Source organism: Anoplolepis gracilipes, chromosome 4 (assembly GCF_047496725.1).
Source record: "Anoplolepis gracilipes chromosome 4, ASM4749672v1, whole genome shotgun sequence".
NCBI classification, from domain to species: Eukaryota; Metazoa; Arthropoda; class Insecta; order Hymenoptera; family Formicidae; genus Anoplolepis; species Anoplolepis gracilipes.
Genome location: NC_132973.1, coordinates 1,760,158 through 1,780,721, shown reverse-complemented (window position 1 = coordinate 1,780,721; position 20,564 = coordinate 1,760,158). Strand labels below are relative to the sequence as shown.

General features: G+C 36.6%; 4 protein-coding genes across 5 annotated transcripts; 1 reads left to right on the top strand and 3 right to left on the bottom strand.

Annotated features, from left to right (window-relative positions):
* Nucleotides 1-1,200: 1,200 nt before the first annotated feature.
* On the bottom strand, nucleotides 1,201-4,235 carry LOC140665372 (uncharacterized). The gene is made up of 5 exons (XM_072891419.1): nucleotides 3,991-4,235; nucleotides 3,567-3,677; nucleotides 3,085-3,315; nucleotides 2,672-2,932; nucleotides 1,201-2,483 (listed from the first exon to the last, which is right to left on the bottom strand). The coding sequence occupies exons 1-5, from the start codon at nucleotides 4,090-4,092 to the stop codon at nucleotides 1,254-1,256; spliced, it is 1,935 nt and encodes a 644-aa protein (XP_072747520.1). The 5' UTR covers nucleotides 4,093-4,235; the 3' UTR covers nucleotides 1,201-1,253.
* Nucleotides 4,236-4,627: 392 nt separating this feature from the next.
* Nucleotides 4,628-5,704, bottom strand: LOC140664476 (microtubule-associated protein 10). The gene is made up of 3 exons (XM_072889613.1): nucleotides 5,579-5,704; nucleotides 5,288-5,498; nucleotides 4,628-5,173 (listed from the first exon to the last, which is right to left on the bottom strand). Exons 1-3 carry the CDS (start codon nucleotides 5,702-5,704, stop codon nucleotides 4,650-4,652), a joined length of 861 nt encoding a protein of 286 aa, XP_072745714.1. The 3' UTR covers nucleotides 4,628-4,649.
* A 560-nt stretch (nucleotides 5,705-6,264) lies between these two features.
* Nucleotides 6,265-7,631, bottom strand: LOC140664475 (uncharacterized). The gene is made up of 2 exons (XM_072889611.1): nucleotides 6,792-7,631; nucleotides 6,265-6,730 (listed from the first exon to the last, which is right to left on the bottom strand). Exons 1-2 carry the CDS (start codon nucleotides 7,629-7,631, stop codon nucleotides 6,362-6,364), a joined length of 1,209 nt encoding a protein of 402 aa, XP_072745712.1. The 3' UTR covers nucleotides 6,265-6,361.
* Nucleotides 7,632-10,239: 2,608 nt separating this feature from the next.
* On the top strand, nucleotides 10,240-20,217 carry Path (solute carrier family 36 member pathetic). Of its 2 annotated transcripts, none has more exons than XM_072891041.1 (9): nucleotides 10,240-10,435; nucleotides 16,742-16,789; nucleotides 16,958-17,043; nucleotides 17,160-17,258; nucleotides 17,871-18,021; nucleotides 18,234-18,355; nucleotides 18,442-18,990; nucleotides 19,209-19,375; nucleotides 19,464-20,217. In XM_072891041.1, the coding sequence occupies exons 2-9, from the start codon at nucleotides 16,787-16,789 to the stop codon at nucleotides 19,703-19,705; spliced, it is 1,419 nt and encodes a 472-aa protein (XP_072747142.1). In that variant the 5' UTR covers nucleotides 10,240-10,435; nucleotides 16,742-16,786; the 3' UTR covers nucleotides 19,706-20,217. The 2 variants fall into 2 exon arrangements, with proteins under 2 accessions (XP_072747142.1, XP_072747143.1); XM_072891042.1 differs by lacking the exon at nucleotides 10,240-10,435 and adding an exon at nucleotides 16,286-16,409.
* The last annotated feature ends 347 nt before the right edge of the window (nucleotides 20,218-20,564 follow it).

Here is a 20,564-nt window from a genome sequence, read left to right as displayed (position 1 = left end):
AAATTTCAGCAGTTTTCTTGCTGTTATATAGTACGCATTAGTTAAATGATCCGATCACGGAAGCTTCTTCCTAGCTTGCAAAGTTAAAAGGTTTCGAGTATGTCCATAACATAGGACGCGGATGTGCATTTAAGGAAAAAGGAGGCGTAGATAATGGCATAATTTATTTTTCGGCCCGATGGTTCATGCTGCTTGATACAGACATGCAAACACGGACATATACTTTAAGTTATGTACATATTTATTGTATACGTAAAGTGACACGTGTGTTATGTAGGCTAATATAAACAAACACAGACATATAAGCATATACACACACACACACACACACACACACACACACACACACACACACACACACACACACACGACACAGTCATGCAGGACAAGATTTGTGAAATATGTACGAATCGATCGTAAATATCGTCTATATATGCAAACGCAAGTGCATTCACGTGTGTACGTATGTACTTTATATATATAAATATATATATAGAAAGAGGATATATAGATGTAAATCAAAGAGAGGTTGTACCTACTTTGTAATATCTGTATATGAACGAAATGGCCAAAGTGTGTTTAAGAATGTATTTAAGAGTGAGTTAAGTGTGTTAAGAGCGCGCAGTGTTAGCAATTAATTTGAGTTAAAAACACATGTTAAGTTATATAGAATGTTTTACTATAAACCAGTATGTTGAAAATAACAGTATTTATTGAACAGAAACTTTTTTTAGCTTTTACTGTCTTTGAAACATTGTCAAAGTAATATGATTTGGAAATAACATTTATTTTGTTACGTAGATAAATATTTTGCAAATCAACAATTATAATTCAAATACTCTCGCAAATTTAATAATCTTTAAATGTAATTTGTTAAGGCAATCTAACATCATGCATGCTGAAAGTAGAGAACTGACAGTAGGTAATATAGATTCTCAACGTGAATTGCATACATTGAAAATAAAGATCCCAGTAACTTGTAACGTTTGTAACAGAGGAAAAACAGAGATGGCATCGAGCGTGATCTAAGATACAAAGATTCAAATATATCAGAATGAGAGAGTAAAGGTGTGAGGCTTAGAGACAAAATATTTAATTTAAATTTTCATTTAGTTTCAAAGACGTTTCTGGCAACGTGTTAACAATTTGATCAGGATGGTGATTCCGTTTTCTCGGCTATATTAAATAAAACGCGAGCAACATTTACGTTAATGCTTTATTATCATTTTGATAATATATACTTGGGCGGGATATTACAATCGCGTGACTTCGGAATTATTGATAGCCCGTAGTTTGCCGTCGGAATGACTAGACCGTCGATGTCTAACTTGCGCGTGAGTTGGCGGCATATATCCCGCCGCGTCGTCGGCGCGTTTGTGCTTGTCCAGCTGAATGAATCGTGAGCTAGGTCCGCCGCTGCCACCGCTGTCCAGGCACTCGCAGCTTAAACTGGCCTGATCGAGATCGCCCTGATACGGTCCCGGTGCGATCAATAGACTTTCCGTCGACTTGGTCGACTGGAAGTGCCGACTCGTGACTGTCGAACTCGTGGCCGTCGAATATACGGTACTGCCACTGGTGCCGCTGGACTTTCTTTGCACGATGCCGATCGGCGTCTTTGATCTGTTGCCACCGCTATGCGATCCCTTACCGGGACGTTCCGCGCTATGGGTCTTAATAGTCACGGTATCCAAATAGCCGTAACCAAAGCCATAGCCCCCAAAGGCTTTGGTGGTCAGATTATCCCAGGACTTGGGCTTGGCGTATTGAAGGCACGGCGGTGGTCGCTGGTGCACGCTCGGATCCCAGTATAGGGTGTCGGTGCTGAGACTGGTGGAGCAGGAGGCCACGCTGTCGGCTGTTGTCGAGACGTCACTACTAGTAATGGAATGAAGACTATGGCCGGACGTGCGGGGACAATTGTGGGCGTTAGGCTGTTGTTGTTGTTGTTGTTGTTGATCTCGTTGTCCTTGAACGTGATGATGCTGCATGTTGGTCTGTTGCTGCTGCTGCTGCTGCTGTTGCTGTTGTTGCTGCTGCTGCTGCTGCTGCTGATGGAGAGTTTGCTCGTTACGGGCGCGTCGTTGTTTTTCACGACGTCGACGACTAGGTACGCAATTCGGATCACAGCAAGGGCTGGCGAGATCGTAAGCATCTAGACTACCGCTGTCAGACTGCTCTCGGCGACGATTCGCGCTGGAGATACATGCGACGCAGAGATTGTTCTGAGGAACCGAATGCAACGATGGTCCTTCACCGGACGATTGTTGCTGACAGGACTGCTTATGAGACTTGCTTTTTGCGGGTGTACCCGTCATACCGTTCGCCTGGTGGTAACTGTGGCGCGAAGAGCTTACGGCCATCGCGGATTCGCTCGACATCTTAGACAGGAAGTGATGATGATCGCTGCGAGAACGAGGTGGTCCGACTGTTACGAGACAAGCGGCGCTGCGTGGTATGAGATAAGGTCGTCCGTCCGCAAACTGAAAGATATATTTAGTGTTAAAATTGCTCAAGTTGCAAATGTAGAGATGTGCTTGCAAAAATTACAAGAGAAATAATCATAAAAAATAATATTATAATAATCGAAATTATCATAGAATTTTAGAAAGCTTATTCTATAGCGTTGATTCACTCATCCTTTGTAATTTTTATCTCGAAATGTAAGTACCACATTATATAATAAAAGATGTTCGGTAGAAGTTGCTGGCCGGCAGCATTGAATGGTGGATGAATTAAAACTAGAAGAGGGCGACGGCTGATTAGGGTGATTGCCGGCGATACTGTTAGGCGTTCTTTTGCGCGCTGGCAGTGAATGAGTCTTCCATCGGCCCATTAGAATAGACCGTTCTCTCTCGCAAAGTCTCTCCAATTCACCCAAGCGAGATTGGAGGGCACGTTGTAATTCGATGTAACGCATATGCAATTCCACCTAAAATATTGTGTATTTACATATTTTCAACGATCGATTTAACAAAATTTCTATTAGAGTGAAAGAAAAGGACACGTTGATATTGGATTGAAATTTTTCAAGATCAAGTGAAAATATTGTCAATTCATAAGAGAATCAAATTTCTTGTTTACCTTTCTAACGCAGTCTTCGAAGGACACGACCATCCGCATTCTGGTATCACAGTTCTTGATAAAGTTGACAAGAGTCTTGTGATCGGCTCTGTCCATCTCGTGACCGTTTATAGACAGTATTACGTCACCTTCTCGCATACCAGCTTTGAACGCTGGTCCATCATATTCCACGTAGTCCACATACGTAACCATCTCAATTTCCTGCTCCCTCTTATAATGTATTCCATAGCTCTATCGAACCAGTCGAAATTAAGATATTAATGGTTAAAACAGTCAAGATTTATATATATATATATATATGTGTAAATAACACCTGTTTAACTTGTTTATTACAATATCTTTAAGTTTTAATAGAACGAGCGGAATAATAGCTTTGCGTTAAAAAGATTAAGATATCACATTTATTTTATGATGCGGTAATATATCCATATACATACATACATATATATATATCAGAAAGAGAGAGAGAGAGAGCGCATCACCTGTAACGTGAAACCGTACGTGCCATTCTTCTTCTCAACGATAATCGTTCGCCGACGTCTGTCTTCATCAGCGCGTACGGCTCTATCGGACTTGGTTCTTTCAAGGACAGCCTGAGAAAAAAAATTCTTATCGCTGAATCGTAACGCTAAGATTGGAGCTACTTTATGCGACCATACAATATTGTACTTGATAAAGAAAAAGAGGAAGTTATCTATTTTACGCGACCTCTGATAAAAAAGAAAAAAAAAAAAAAAAAAAAAAAAAAAAAGGCGGAACGGAAGAATTTGCAGAGAGCAATTTAAAAATCAGAAATGAATATTCGCGTGGGATGACTCCTCCATTTTCTTTCAACGTAAATAACGCAGGGTGGGAGAGAGAGAGAGAGAGAGAGAGAGAGAGAAGCGACTGGGAGAGAGTAATTACACATTCGACGACGCCGCTCCATTCCTCCTCGTCGCTGTTGTCGATACCGGTGGTCCGCCGCTGGCCGCCGGTGCTGTTGGTGTTTTGCGGAGAGCTGTTCATGATTCTCGCGCGCGGAGGACGTCCGTGGCCGAGGGTTGTCCGTGGCCACGGCCGGGGTGCTGTCAACACCTCGGCCAGGCGTCTTTATCGAGGTTCCCTTTGGCGGAGGGGTTAACGCGCGTCCCCCGACGCCACACGACGCCGCGGCGGCACGTCTCTGTCGCGAAGCCGTCCGGCCCGACTGTCTCCCAACTGTTGTTCATCGCGCAGACGCGACAATATCGGCCTAGCACCCCGCGGTGAAGGTGGATAAGGGGTTGGCGGGGATGAGCGCGGTGGCAACCCGGTGTCGTCGACCCGGGCCTCCCTTCCTCCCGAGGTCGCATCCCCCTGCGGCATCACGCCATCGCGACGCTTGTCCCGCGACGTCGGACAGGAATAAACGGAGATTTAAATACGCAGGAGCGCGCGCGGATGTTCGTTAAGAATCGAGAACGTCGGTCGCAGGATCGATAGCCATATTCGCTCGACCATGTCTTTGTAGCTTGTTGGTCTATGGAAAAAAAAAAAAAAAAAAAAAAAAAAAAAAAAAAAATATTCCGCAAACAATTTATTGTTCATTTTAAGCGTTTGACGTTTGTTCGGGTACAGCTGCAAGTCCGTTCGCCTTTAAGGACGCAGCCACACTTCCTGACAGTCTCCTTGCTTCTGTCTCGCATACCGCGATAACACGGTGAACACTTGACTTTCTCAATGTCCTTCAGCCGTCCTTTCCGACGTTCATCGGCACAGCAGATTCTCGCAGCCTCTCCGCTGCCGTCGCCAATCTTCTTTGGCGGACACACACACTTGATCCGTTCTCTGTCCGAAGCGGAAGTAATTCTCTTGCATTGAAATATAGGACCATCGTCGACGCCCTTAAAGAGGTAAGGTTTCCTATTGTGGGGAATTTGAAATTGCGTGACGATCTTTCTGCCGAAGCACGAGACGCGGATGAAAACCGTGACCTTGCCCACGCATTGTCCTGTCGCCGTGGTAATCTTAAAAGTGTCTTTGAGCGTTCTACATGCGCTATCAATCTGGAAGATTTGTTGGCTCAATAGCGAATTTATAAGGTCGCGGACTTGAATCTGATAAGTGCCTAGATATATCAAAGAGTGTATCTCTATAACTCGCTCGGATGAAGGAATAATATTACAAGATTAAAATGTATAAACGTGTACTGTTAGGGATAAAGCGAAAATGATTAAAGGACCTATCAGCATCACGTCTGGCAAGACTCCTGGTGGCAGTTCCTTGTAAACGGACATTGTTACGGGAAAGCTGCACAATGGTTTTTGCAAAATAACGTTTGCAAGAGCGAATAAGCAGGACTTGCCCTTTTTGAAGATTTGCGGTTCACTGGTACAGGCGCAGGCTTCCGTTGGTGATTCTTGATAAATATTGAGAGGGGGCAAATCTAATATCTATAACAATTATTATTTTAATATATTAACAAATTAATGAACGGAGGTTGAGAGATTTAAAAGAATTTACAGAAACTTACTTGAAACGAGATGCATGTTCTGGCCGGTAAGATCTCTTCGTGTATAGCTCTTATTGCGGGAATATTGACTTTGTCTACTAAAAATTCCATTAAAAATAGCTGCTCTCCTTTAATTACGTTTTCCATCTTATATATTTATATATAATTTAAATAAAATATTGAGGTTAAAATGTTTTGTCACATTTGTCAGCTTTATCAATCTTTTTATTTTATCTATTTTATTTCTGGAGAGTAAAAAAATAAAAATTAATAACTTTTATCATAAATCACATTCTCAATTTTTATTTTATATTATTTCTTGCTTATATGATTTGCTTATATTACTTTAATCAATTTAGATTGTTATAAATAAAAAAATTTTTAGATTGACAATTATATATACATACAAACTTATCGTCTGACGCTATCTTATTATACAGGGTGATTCATTTATCGCTATCTACATCATAGACGTCATACTTATTATTAATAATAATAATACTTATTACGTCTATATGATCTATACGTATTACATCTTAGAAAGATATTGTGATATATACGTAATATTTGTTTCATATCATTTAACAGTGTGATATTTATAGTACAAGAAATGTGATTTTAGAGAAATGCGATTAAATATAAATTTTAATTTATATTACAAACACAGTATTTTCTCAAAAAGAATCGTATGTTGTGTGTGTGTTCAAAAATGACAATAAAAAAAAAAAATATCATCGCGAAATAAATCTTTTCGAATAAATTCAGAATTTATCAGAATTAAAATTTTTTTATCTTTAAACGCATTTAGGATTTGCTTTTCTTCTTCTGCTTTTTCTTATTCTTCGGTAGCTCTTCATGAAGTCTCTCCGTCTGCATATCTCTGGTCTCGTACCTGATGGGGGGTCTTCTTTCGGATCCTTTCGGGGTTTTCATTTCCAACTGTATATCAGATTTCTCGCCGATGCCGACGAGGCCTTTTTTCCCGATTCTTAAGACAAAAATATCATGGTCTGGATCAGATTCGCCTGCTTTTGACGCGTCAGCAACCGTCACGGTAGGTTTCTTCCCGCTAATATCGCCACCGTTGTCAAAAAGGCCGGAGACTTTGAGAACCACTGGCTTACCACAAGGCTGAGTAAGATCATGTTTAGACCGGACGAGGCTTTTTGACGACTGAAAATTAGTTGCAAGGTTCTTAGATAGCTATTTGGAAGATTATTTTATTAACACGTACCGTATCTCTTCTCTCTGCTATTCGGCTGTCTCCTTTGTCCCTCTCTTCGACAGCCATTAATTTCCCACATGGCACACAAGGATATCTTTCTGGTACGCAAGCGGGACAAGTTGGACTTGGAAGCTCCTCGCTAGAATCCTCGCAGAGATCAATCGTGCGAGGATCCATTTTACGACATTTGTACGATAAAACTTGATCGACCTCTCCAGAGCTGAAGACGAACGTCGAGGAATCCCGCGCGATCGCGTCCAACTCTGTGACGATCGTTTGTCCAAAGCCGGATATTCTCACGAAGATGTCCAGATTGCCCGACAAGTTCTCATTATGAATCAACGGTATTTGGCCGTCGAACACCTTGGACGTCACGACACCTTTCTTCAAGTACTGCAGCATCTCTAATCTCAGAGCTGCGTATTGACCGGACAAATCTAGCTCGCCAACGCCCACCAGGATATCCGGCTTGATGCTGTCTGGCATCTGTTTCTTCGCGGTGATCTTCAGAATCATTTTTACAGTGCGATCTGTAACCGTCTCATGATCGACGGCGAACAGCACTGACCTGCCGGCGTTGAAGATCTCGACGTCGTTAGCGACGCCCGCCTGTGGTTGAAAGAGAAGATCCACCGGAGTCACGGTCAGATCATTCTCGTCTACAAAGTCGAGAAATCCAAAATGAACGCTCGTAGGCACGAAGAACATCTGATTCAATTTAGCCAGGCGGTCGCCGGACGCTTGTCTCACGAATAACTCCAATAAAAACAGGTAATGTTCCTTGCACGCTTCCGGAGCAACTTGCTCGCGGCTGCCGTATAATGGTGACATAGTGTATTTAGCTGACATGGTTGCGATGAAATTTTTTTTTTCCCGATGGATGATTCTACATGATCGCAGTCATTCTTGTTGCATGTGACGGCTTATTCATTTATTCTGACAGGTATGATGAATTTTTCATTAATTGGCAAATTAAGTTAATTAACTAATTTGAAAGAAATTAAATAACGCCATGCAAGTACGGAAATTTTAACTCTGGAGATATCTTTACACGTTGAAAAAATTTAAAAACTCGTTACCGAGAGGTTATCGATAACTGAGACAGTTTTGCCTAATCATATTACATCGTGCGCAATGTTACTGTTTTATCTGTCAAAGTTCAAGTTTCAAGTCAAATGGTAATCGATAAAAAGAATGAACAAGAGAAACAGCGTATAATAAGTTACGCGATATGTATAATCGTCTTACTTAATAATTTATTATTGCGCAGGTATAGCATAGTGTGATGTTATAGAATAGGACGGAGCAATATACTTTTAAGAAGATGATGCAACGCGTCAGTAAAATTAAAAGTAGAGATATTAAAGTCGCGTTTATATTCTTAGAACTCGAGCTATTTCGATTCTTATGTTAAAAGAAAAAACTTCAACTACTACATTACTTTAACATCAAGATATCCGGTAATGACATCATTTATTTTCATGAAATATCTCGTCAGCGAATAGCATCGTTATTTCTCTCATTATTCTTTCGAAAACGAAAATGATTAAAGTTGAAAGAGAGAAAGAATTTTTTAATCGCAAAAAAGAAAAAACAAAAATAATAACTCAAAAAAGAATTGAATAAAAGAAAAGAATCTAAAATAAATCAAAATAATTCCATTCTAATGTTAATGTTTACAAATACTTGGAAAAAAATGGAATCTTCATATTCTTAGTTACACATTTCTCAATTTCCAAATTTTCAGATGTAACAATTAATGTATATTAACGAACTGTTTTATTCATTCGTAAGCGATAAGACAATTTTCTTTTTTCCATCGAAAATATGGAACGCGCTCAATAAATTGACATTGTAACTTGTATGTAACGGCCTTCTAGGTTCTAGCGGCAACGGGAACACTATCGTGCGGTCACTCTTCATCGTCGTAAAATGTTCCGGATATTTAATTTCAGATAGTTGACATTTTCACGCGAAACTGCCGGTTTACGAAGCATTTGACCGTCTTCATCACGTGATCGTTATACGCACGCACAAACGGTGATATCGTCTTTTATCCTTGTCTATGTCGATTATTTATACGATCAGATGTTCGATTGGATGAAATTGCGGACCCACCATCGCCCCGCTAAATGAGGACCAATTAATACCCCAGACGGCTATTAAATTCAGTAGAAATGCATAGTTAGCCAAGACATTTATCCCTTGACCTCAAAACTATACGAGAACTTTTTGTACTCTCACGAGAGTTTCCTAATAAATTAAATTTAATGGAAAAAAAATGTGTTCTGCCCATTAAAGATTAAAGAAAAAAATTTTTCGAAATAATTTCTTATTATTAATATATACAAGAAAATGATGGAGCTATGATGGAAAAGTGAAATTCACTTCCATCAAGATTTTAATATAATATACATATATGTTTTCTTGATAGAACATAATGCCATGATAATGTCAAAGTAACGTCAAATTTTTGTAATCACATATTCTCGTCATTTTGACGTTACTTTGACATTATCATGGCATTATGTTCTATCAAGAAAACATATATGTATATTATATTAAAATCTTATGGAATAAAAATGCAAAAATACATTCTTCAAATTAGCAATTCTAACAAAGTTCTCGAAAGAAAGCTCCTCGCACATTCTCGACAAGCCTCTGCATAATATATACGCACACACATATCGATTACACCTCACGAGAGCGAATCGCGGGAGTCGCGTGTCCCACGTGCTCGTATTGTCGACGATGCGTTACGTATATTGGATTAATGAATAACGCATGCCACGCGTGAACGACGTAGCTGCGCCGTCGTGACATCGGCTCGCCGAATTTCATCATGCACCGAGTCTTACGGTGTAGGCCAGACTTATTGTTAGACACGTGTGCACGCGCCCACCATTTCTGGCTGCTCGTTCTAGCGGGTCACGCGATACAGATTTAGGTGAGGGACGGCGTGAAAGTTCACACCTCCGAGTTCATCAATTTTACAACAACAGAGTTTTTTTGCTCGATTACATAAGGAATATATACTATATGAGATTTTATTCCTCCTACCAACTCCGAGGACAGTAAAGTACGAGGAAGTGTTGCTAAAAGAAATTCTAAAAATAGAATGCGATAATAAGCAAGATTCTCAACGATTTTGAGATAGGTAAACTCATGCGGATCGTAATCTTGAATTTCTACAATCTTGGGAATTTTCATTGGAAGCTTATATCGTTCGATGACATTGAAAAGAAGATGCGATCGGTGGAAATCGAGCGACGACCTCTGCCGCAAAACTTGGGAATATACAACGGCGGCGACGGGACTGGCGACGGGCGACGGGCGATGGGCGATGGGCGACGGGCGACGGGCGACGGGCGACGGGCGACGGGCGACGGGCGACGGGCGACGGGCGACGGTGACGGGGGTGATGGCAGCGGTGGTCGGTGTCGGTGGTAAAGACGCGGCGATCAAGACGGCCACGGCAGTCGGCGACGGTCCTTTGAACGGTTCGTGTGGTTCGTGCTTAGGAACGGCGTGCTCCGAAACTCGCGCTGATCGTCGGATAAACCTGAACACGGGAATGAGATAATATCACCTGGACGACGGTCTTGAATTCTCAAACGCTCGCAACACACATAGGCTAACTTTTACAACGACAGGTGAGTATTCCTCATCGATTTCATCGATCGCTGTATAATGTTACTTTTTGGCCCTCGTGGCCAACGTCCGCAAGCACTCCGTTAGCGTCCCTTGGAATTTCCCGCGCTCTGATGGTATTTTAGTATCATCATCACGCGCACGCGAGAAACCGTTACAAGAACGGAAAATTCGTGGAAAGGTAGGGTCGCGGAACGAAAAGACGAGTCATGGGAAATGGAATAGTATGACTGTGGCTCGAGAAAAGGCGTGAAAGAGTTACGTACGAATGTAATCGTAACAAGTAGAAAAATTACAAAAATTAATTTGATTGACCTGTTAAATATTTTTCCCTCTATTCTTGTCAATTGCAGATTGCATATATTGCGATATTGCATCAGGTTGCATGGTGTCATCGTAAATTATTGTCACCATTATTAATTAATTTCAACACGTTACATAATTACTGTTGTCATTAATACCGTTATATACAATAATATCTTAATTAATTAAAATTTTATCATTCATCTTATCTTGAACGCCTTTCGTTCGTTAAGCGATTTGTCTAAAACAAGTTATATTAAATCATATGGTGCTTTCGGAATAATTGTTCGTCAAAGCGACCACGTGTATAGGCGCCGCGACTTGTATGGCCACGGTATCTTTTTATCGCACACGCGAGTATATTCGCATGATGTAACTGCTTGCCGATATTTCGGACAACCGAAGTACCGATAATTGCACTGCTCGATCACGTCTTTTCCGTCACAACGTTATCGCTGCAAAAATGTTATCGATATATTAAGGAGACACAGGTGTGACTCAATGTACCGGATGTGCGTAGAGAAAAAAGCGGTTGTATATAACATGCAGCTATATATACAGTTATTTACAATACGTTTTTCAGCAGTTGCCACATGGAAGTTCACGAAGAAGACTTGCGGTCTTTTCCGCAACAGGGTTATCGCTGCAAAAATTTTTATCGCTATATACTAAGGAGACGCAAGTGTGACTCAATGTATCGAATAGAGAAAAAGATGACAGTTTTACGTATACAACTACGTATACAGCTATGTACAATACGTTTTACAGCAGTTTTCGTATGGAAGTACACGAAGAAGACTACCATTTATCTCTCTTAATTCAAATGTAAACTACAGTGTCTAACTTCCTTGTGTACTTCAATATCTTGCAGTTGTCGCGAAATGCGTTAACACATTCTTTGTGAAATCCTATACCAGTGACGAACTATTCTCAATTCTCTACCGATTTCAAACGTACATAAAAAAAAAAAAAAAAAAAAAAAAAAAAAAACTGCTAACTGCGACATATTACAATTTCAAAATACTCGATATCATTTTTCTGCACCAGAGATTTAGATGCTTTTGATGTCGCGTTGAAGTTTTAACATACTTTTGCTTATATGGCATTTAAATATCTTGGTAGAAATGTCATGAAATCGGCATTCGAGGAACCGTAGGATATATTTAGCGATCCCCCACAGGTATCTTTAGTATATTTTTAGATATATATCATGTCATCTAGATCTTCTTACATGTCTTTTATAAGCTTTCCTCGTACCTTGTCATCTTGTATCTTAAAATTAAAGCATACAAAAAAAACCAATCTTTTACTTTAATTTTATCTCTATGTAAAAGATAAGTCCAAACTGGCCCATTGTAAGTAATGATTTGGTCTTTCGTTATAGCTAATCTGTCATAAGAAACGCACGTGTTAGTCATTACTTGTGAGCATCTTCGTATCTGGCAATAATCAGCTATGCACGGATACATTTCGATATTGATTTATACGATTTCGCTGGCAGATAACCAAATTCTCAATTCAATTCGTTTCCGTGTTTTAATAACTTGCGCTTATCGTCGTTGATCCGGCATGTAGCAAAATCGAAAGGTATACTCGTTGAGAATGAAACTCTTAACGGAACGGGAACTTACGATAAGATAGATAGATAGTTGCCACGTCAACTTGCGTTCACTGAACGCAATATTTGCAAATTGATGTTTGTTTTACTGAATTACGAAGCGATTCTTTATTTGAGTATCACAGTGTGTATTTTATTTTTAGTTATCGTATATGGATTGTACATAATTGGTTCAGGAAAAATCATTTTCATGCAACAATTATACCAAATATGTTTGATTTGTAGTATTTTATCTTTATTTTCAGTCATTCAAAGTATAAGTCAGTAATTCAAAGTATAAAATGTTCTTTATTTCACCTATCAGGTATATACATCTTTGTCATTTAAAAGCATTATTTCATTAACATTATTTTAGTATATTATTATTTTAAATGTTTATAATTACACACACATACGCACACACACACACACACACATATGCGTGAGCGCCACGTTATGTAATACTGATTATTTTGAATTGAAATATAACATATATTTTTATATATATATATATGCTATAAATATATAATATTTTAATAAAAAAATAATCAGTATTACATGACGCGGCGCTCATACTTTAAGCATACGACACCGTGCAAGAAACTTGACCTTAGACTTTTTGCGGTTTTGCATAACGGCGTCATGTTCCTTATGACCGAACGATGAACATCGGATAAAATATAGACAATTCTCATTCATAACTCGGAAAAATTTTTCCTTCTCTAGTCATTAAAATTAATTTTCTTCCTCGAGACTTGGTAAAGACAGATTAATCTCGACAATAAGTAGAAAAATGTGGTTCGGAGAAAAATTAACTACGAGTTAAAAACTGGTCAATTTTTATTATGTTGGATTTAGTGGACAGTAACTGTTTAACATACGACTGGGTAAAAAATTCTGTTTAGATAAAATTCTACTTAATGCGTAACTACTGTAATCAGAACGTAGATAATTTTTTAATAGCGTTGGCACTATGTTAAAAAAGTATTTCCTAGAACAAATAACCAGCAACCAGTCAGGACAAATAGATGGACTGACTGACTGATCAATTAGTCAGTTTTAACACAGTGCTGGTTATTTAAAAAAAAATAAATAATTTTTTAATAGCTGGCGCTGTGTGTTTAAAAAACATTTTTTGATTATTTTTTGCCCAGGAAATGTTTTTTTAAACACCAGCTGTTAAAAATTTATTTTTTTTTTATTTTTAGCTATTTTTTATCTAGAAAATGATTTTTTTAAGGCAGTATTATTATTAACAAATAAAATTATCTATTGGGTATACTGATTATAGATAATTTTATTTGTTAATAATAATACTGCCTTAAAAAAACCATTTTTTAGATAAAAAATAGCCAAAAATAAAAAAAAAATAAATTTTTGGGTATACTGATTATAGCTATATATATATATATATTGAGTATGCCTAATTATCTAAAAAATATTTTTTCAATTAAATGATAACTTATCCTCAGTCAAAATAATATTCTGGTTATTATTTTTTGACCAATAACTAGTCAATAGAATTAGATAAGATAAACTAATTAGTAAATAATAAATGATAGCAGTTTACGTTCAGCTACAATTCCTAATAGGTATTCTGGTTATTATTTCGTGAAAAATTAATCGAAAATCAATCAAGTCAAATTGATTAGTCTGTATATAGTATACTTAGTTGGTTTATGTTCACGTTTAACATTAATAATAACTTGGATGTTATTTTTTAAATATTTCCTGCGAAAGAATTTTGATCGTAAATGCAAAATTAATCATAATTAATAAGAAATTAAGCTAATTATCACAAAGATTAGAAAAGAATCAATTACTGGCATACGTTAATTAATCAAATTCTAACGCATTCTGTAATCAGCGATCTTAATTAGTTATCTGATTGTCCTCATAATTCGTTTATCAAGTTCTGCGTTGTTAGGTCGTAAAATGACGAAATCGTTATCGATATCAATATTATTACAACAGCTGCTTATTTGATATCTGATCGACCTAAGACCGATACATATAATTAGATCGAGAATCGCAAACCTTGTCCTACAACTTGAAGCTTTCTATTCTGCTGATGTTATGAGACGCCAAGAATCTGTCGACTTCTTCGTATCAGACTGTAGATTGTATTTCATCGATTTACAATTATTTCACATTTTATTTATTTCTCATCAGCTTAAGTGCTATCTTATGTAACAGCGTATTATCCCCCAATGTATGGACAATGACAAATAGTGAGAATGTGTCGACATCAATTATAATAGATATTCGTTAATCGCGCGTAAATTATGGGCGTATACGCTTGATCTCGAATTAGCATTAAAGCAAAGATTGACATAACTTACATATCAATTATTACGTTTCTGATATTCGTGGATAAAGGCAACGTTTTCAACTATTTTTTGTCTCGTCGGAAACTTTTAAAATAGAACATTTGGCAAGATATCATTGATGATCAATGAATCACTTATTCGCTATTTTTATTCTTAATCCTGTTTGACTTTTTAATAATTGGAATTTACTATCGCAAATTACAATCAACATTCGCTATCATCGAATTCAAATTACAACGCAGACTAGCGAGCGTCTCGCAGAAAGATGTAATTTTAGAAATACGTCATCAGCTCAATACTTGAATATATGTTGAAGGAAATTTACATTTACTATGAATTCTATGCATATTTCTTTTAGATTTTACACTCCTCCATACATTTAAACTGTATCTATTATCTAATCACTCTTGATAATCTTAAACATTTTAATTATTAAAGTAATGAAAAGATAGAGAGTATATATAGAAAGATTGTATATTATAGTATTATATAAAAGATAATAGGTAAATGAAATAAATATGAAGAAGTATAATAATTAAAAATAATAAATAAAAGTACAATGCAAGGTATTTATAATTCGATTTTTTAGTAGCATTTTCTTTCTCTTTCTCTTTTAAAAAAATCCTTTTGAATATTGTAATGTAATACATTTGTACTTATATTTTTTTCTTTCAATGACGTTTTCAACAAATTTCAATATGCTGTAAAAATTTCATTCAACTGATCTTTTTGTGACTTTTATCTTTTGATATCTGACCCTTAGAATTTTAAGCGAAAGAAACTTGAGAGAGATTTTTTTCTTCTTGTCTCGACTCTAACACATTTATCATAGCAACCGTAATTTGACTCGCAGAGTACTATTACCAAAAAAATACGATATGGAAAAAAAGTGTAAAAAAGCTTTATTCTGAAAACTCTATATGACTCCTTGGTCGCATCTGTTTAATTTTTTACCAGACTTCTTTTATTTTAATATAATAATAAAATGACTATAGATTGCCGCGCTTATCTAAACTCACTCACACAAGTGCGTCATGTTTGTTTTGTCTGAGCAAGATCGAGTTCACGAACCCGGAAGTAAAGCAAAAGTTCTTTTGTGCGACGCTACATGCATAATGTAATTTCGTCGAGTACAAAATTGAATTGCGACAATGCGCGTATAAATGCTGTTACGTCTCTAGATCGTAATCTGATTGTCATTACAAGTGTTAAGAAACGAACAGAAATTGACGGCGCCAAAAGCGAAAAGTATTACGCAGAATATAAAGATTTCTTTGTATTTTTCACGTTGATGCGATTAAACTGCATAAATAGGGACATTACTGTTTCATTGTACACAATACATTTTATGTCAACGTGGTCAAACTTCATTAATAAGAACATAACTTTTCTAATGTATACATAATATATTTTTATGTTGTGGTCAAAATAAATAAAGACATTACTTAAATAAGAATGTTACGTTAATGAGAACTCTAATGTTCGTAATAACTACTTCTTAGTTTGTTTTTTTTAGATTGAAGATTTCACGTAATTGCAATAATAATCATAATATTAGTAAAAATTTCTACAGAATGATAACACAAGTCAGCGATACGTATTATTTATAGTACCTTCAACACATTGACACATCGGTCTGCGAAAACGCGAGAGTGACAGATTAAATCATAGCAAATATTCGCATAATAAAGTTTTCACTTTAATTCACTGTTGTTTGCTTCGAAAGTGACAGTTACAGTGACGGTGGTTTGTAGACTTGATTAAGTATCTCGTTTCGTTTCCTTTTGCTTTTTAAATCATAAAAGAAACATGAGAAACTGAAAACTATCCTCCGGATATAAATGAATTTAAAGCGAGACTCTTTTATATAAATATATCGAGGGGAATTCTGCCGATCAAATTATCGAGGCACAATTATCAGAATATAAACTATATAAGCGAAAAAAAATGTTAAATAAGAATTCTCTTGTCATAAGTTCCCCATGTTTTCATACACTCTTGTTTATGTTTTTTTCGCAGATAATAATAATATGATAAAAACGATTTCATCCAACATCTTATGTTTACATGTTTTTCAGGTAACAGTAGCGCAGATAACATATCTACAAACCACGTGAACCACGATGGTAAGTTTCAATTAAACATACGACTTATCCGTTGTTTGCGCACGCTTAATTATTTATTCACATCTATCCGCGTCATAATTATCTTACGCCATTCGTTTGCGTTATTATCGTCATGCATAAAACACGTTTGCAATTCTCAATTAAATTGTGTTGTGTTTTTTGACGTAGACTGAAAACGACAAAGCGCCCACGGAGTTAGACACCTTCCTACCTCAGGATGGATCCAATCTCAAGGATGGTGTCCTATCTGCCAAGTAAGATTGATTTTGCTTGAAAAGTGAAATCCATTTTATTATCGATTGATCGAAAATGTGAGCGTATAAATATATAGACAACGAATTGTTAAAAACTATATATTTGTGTTTCACAGATACAAAGTTCAAGTGGCCTCGCGCGATGTTGAAGCCGCGGTGACTGATGAGAAGAGTTTCGATCCCTTTGCGGAACGTAAAGTTGATAATCCTACGACGTAAGGAAAATTTTTTTAAATAACGTAACGTAGATTGCTTTTAATATTTTGCATTTGAATATTAAGGACAAGTTACGCCTTTGCATATTCGAAAGTATATTCGAAGAATAATAAAACATATAATAATCGCAAGCAGAATAAAAAAAAAAAGAAAAAGTAATTATATATTAACAATGTCAGCAAAAAATAATAGGGAATATCAATTTGGTTTTTTTTCGTGATGTAAATACTCTCTTTAGATAGATCGAATATAATTAAGAAATACCTTCTAGATATAAAATTTGATTAATTTTTTTTTCTATTTCCGATATATGACTGATACGTTGTTTGCGCGTATTTATTTTTTATTCACACATTTATCCGTATATTATAATTATCTTACATGACTCATCTATATTACTATCATTATGGATAAAGCGGTTCGTACTATTTATTTCGTCTTTTTAATAGTTAGGTAATTACACACTAACAGATTTGCATTGCAACATGTTGAAACGTGATATGAGAAGCACTTGTAATTCCATCTTAGAGCTATGTAACTTTTTTAATGTTGATCATTGATGTTGAGAGAAATTATGCAATTGATGTGTATAACCGAGATGATACTTTCAGTGATTGTGACACATTGACGCACTTATTAAAGGCTTCCCTTGGCAGTGGCATCTTGGCTATGCCTATAGCTTTCAAAAGTGCCGGATTGCTCTTGGGTATCTTTGCCACGATTCTCGTCGCTTTTGTATGCACGCACTGCGCGTATATTCTGGTGAGTTTCCGACAAATAAAGATAAATAAAGATTTGTATTTATATATACAGTGTTATCACAAGAGATAGCCTAGTTTGCTTTCTCGAACCAAATGTAACAATTAGGTCGTTATATAAGTACACGGATTTTGCAATATGATATATATATACATATATATAAAGCTGATTTTTTTTTTCGAATCAAACAATAATATGTGTAATTTTGTTTTCAGGTAAAATGCGCGCATGTGCTTTACTACAGAACTCGAAAAACAGAAATGAGCTTCGCTGAGGTATCCGAGGTGGCTTTTGAAAAAGGACCTCAATGGGCGAGGAAGTTTGCAAAACCTTCCAGGTATTAGCTTTGTCTTTCGATTGTACGACTAATTTCTCATAAAGCAATTATCTTTAAAGCTGAATTTTTCTTCTTCTCGTTTATAGATATCTCATTCAAATCAGTCTGTTCGTCACATACTTTGGTACCTGCAGTGTGTATGCGGTAATCGTGGCCGCCAACTTTAAACAAATTATCGAACATTATCAAGACAGCGATGCTGGCGAATATAGTATCCGGTTGATCACCGCCTATTTGCTGGTACCCATGATTCTACTCAGTTGGGTACCCGATTTGAAGTATCTGGCGCCAGTTTCGATGGTAGCAAACATTTTTATGGGAACGGGACTGGGAATAACGTTCTACTATCTCGTCTGGGATATACCACCGTTGTCTTCGATACCCCTGGTAGGGACGATAGAAAGTTTCCCGCAGTTTTTCAGCATCACTATCTTCGCCATGGAGGCGATCGGTGTGGTGATGCCTCTGGAGAATAGCATGAAAACACCACAGCACTTTGTTGGAATCTGTGGAGTTCTTAACAAAGGGATGTCTGGGGTGACACTTGTGTACATTTTCCTTGGATTTCTCGGATACGTCAAGTACCAGGACGAGACGCTAGGTAGCATCACTCTTAATCTACCGACAGAAGAAATGTAAGTCATCAAGTTGATTAATAATTAAGGCTGCATTTCGATATTCATTGTCAGTACTGAAAATCTACAATTTACGTCACGTACACTATAGATTTTCAATACTGGCAGTGAATATCGGAACGCAGCCTAGGTTTACACACATATATATTTATATGTATATATATATATATACACATGTCAGCTGATTTTCTATATTTTCGTAATAAATTATTTTACAGACCAGCGCAAGTAGTGAAAATTTTGATCGCTCTGGCCGTATTCTGTACTTTCGGTCTACAGTTCTACGTGTGCCTTGAAATTGGGTGGAATTTTATAAAACATCGCTTCGAGAAGAAACCACTTTTAGCTAATTATATTATGAGGACGGTACTAGTAACTGGTTCAGGTATGCATTCAAAGACATCTTATTTTTTAAATTATCTTTAAAATGGTACAAACTGATGACGATATAATATTAAATAATCGTTGTGCAGTTCTTCTGGCCATAGCAGTGCCAACCATCGAACCGTTCATCGGACTGATTGGTGCATTTTGTTTCTCCATTTTGGGCCTTCTCATTCCGGTATTTATCGAGACTGTAACTTACTGGGACGTCGGCTTCGGGCCAGGAAATTGGGTGGCTTTAAAGAATGTAATTATATGCGTGATAGGTGTGATGGCATTAATATTTGGGTCGCGCAGTGCCATAATAGACATTGTAAAATTATATGCTTGATGGAAAGAATATTTTCCGTTTTTTTATTTAGCGCAAATGATTTAGCGGGTATACAATGAATTTTTCTATCATATTTTAGATCTGCTCCCTCCACCACTAACGATAATTTAGAATAAATTAGATATAAATCAAACATTACGCTCGCAGGCGGGTGTCTCAGTGAACTTTTAAACGGTGATGACGGATTTAAGCTATAATCAGCTCAAATTTTATTTTATTAGAATCTTGAGATTGTCCGGCAAAATATAAAAAATTTTTACTTGTGTAAAATAGTATGCTACTGTATAAGTATCAGAAATGAGAAGCAAATGTAGATTTAGGAATAATGGCAGTATTCACTTAGCAGGAGAAAATCTGCTGTAAAGCATGAATGAATTATTGCTCGCGTGATATGTGAGTATCCCAAGGAACGTAAAGTTTCTTTAGAAAACAATTTGTATATTATCGAAATGTCTTTTTATTATATACTATTTAATACCACGATAGAAAACAAGTTTTAATATTGTGTTTAATAGTGCATTTATACAAAATTGTAACAAAAAAAAAAACTCATTGTAATTTATCAGCAAATTATCTCCATAATATTGCCTTGCAGAAAGATATTATGATAAAATACGACAAAACGTATTTTTATTAAATTTGCTAAAATTTACAATACAATATCTTAGATATCCTGATATACTTTAACGTTTAATATTATATTAAAAATAATATTTTTACATAAAAAAGATAATTAAACCAAGGATTAAAAACGCATTCCAAAAAAAAAAAAAAAAAAAAAATAATAACAGATTGTGTGAAATGAATGCGTGTCACTTGTGCTGTAAATGAAATATTGCTCAAGCATAGTCAGGCAGTC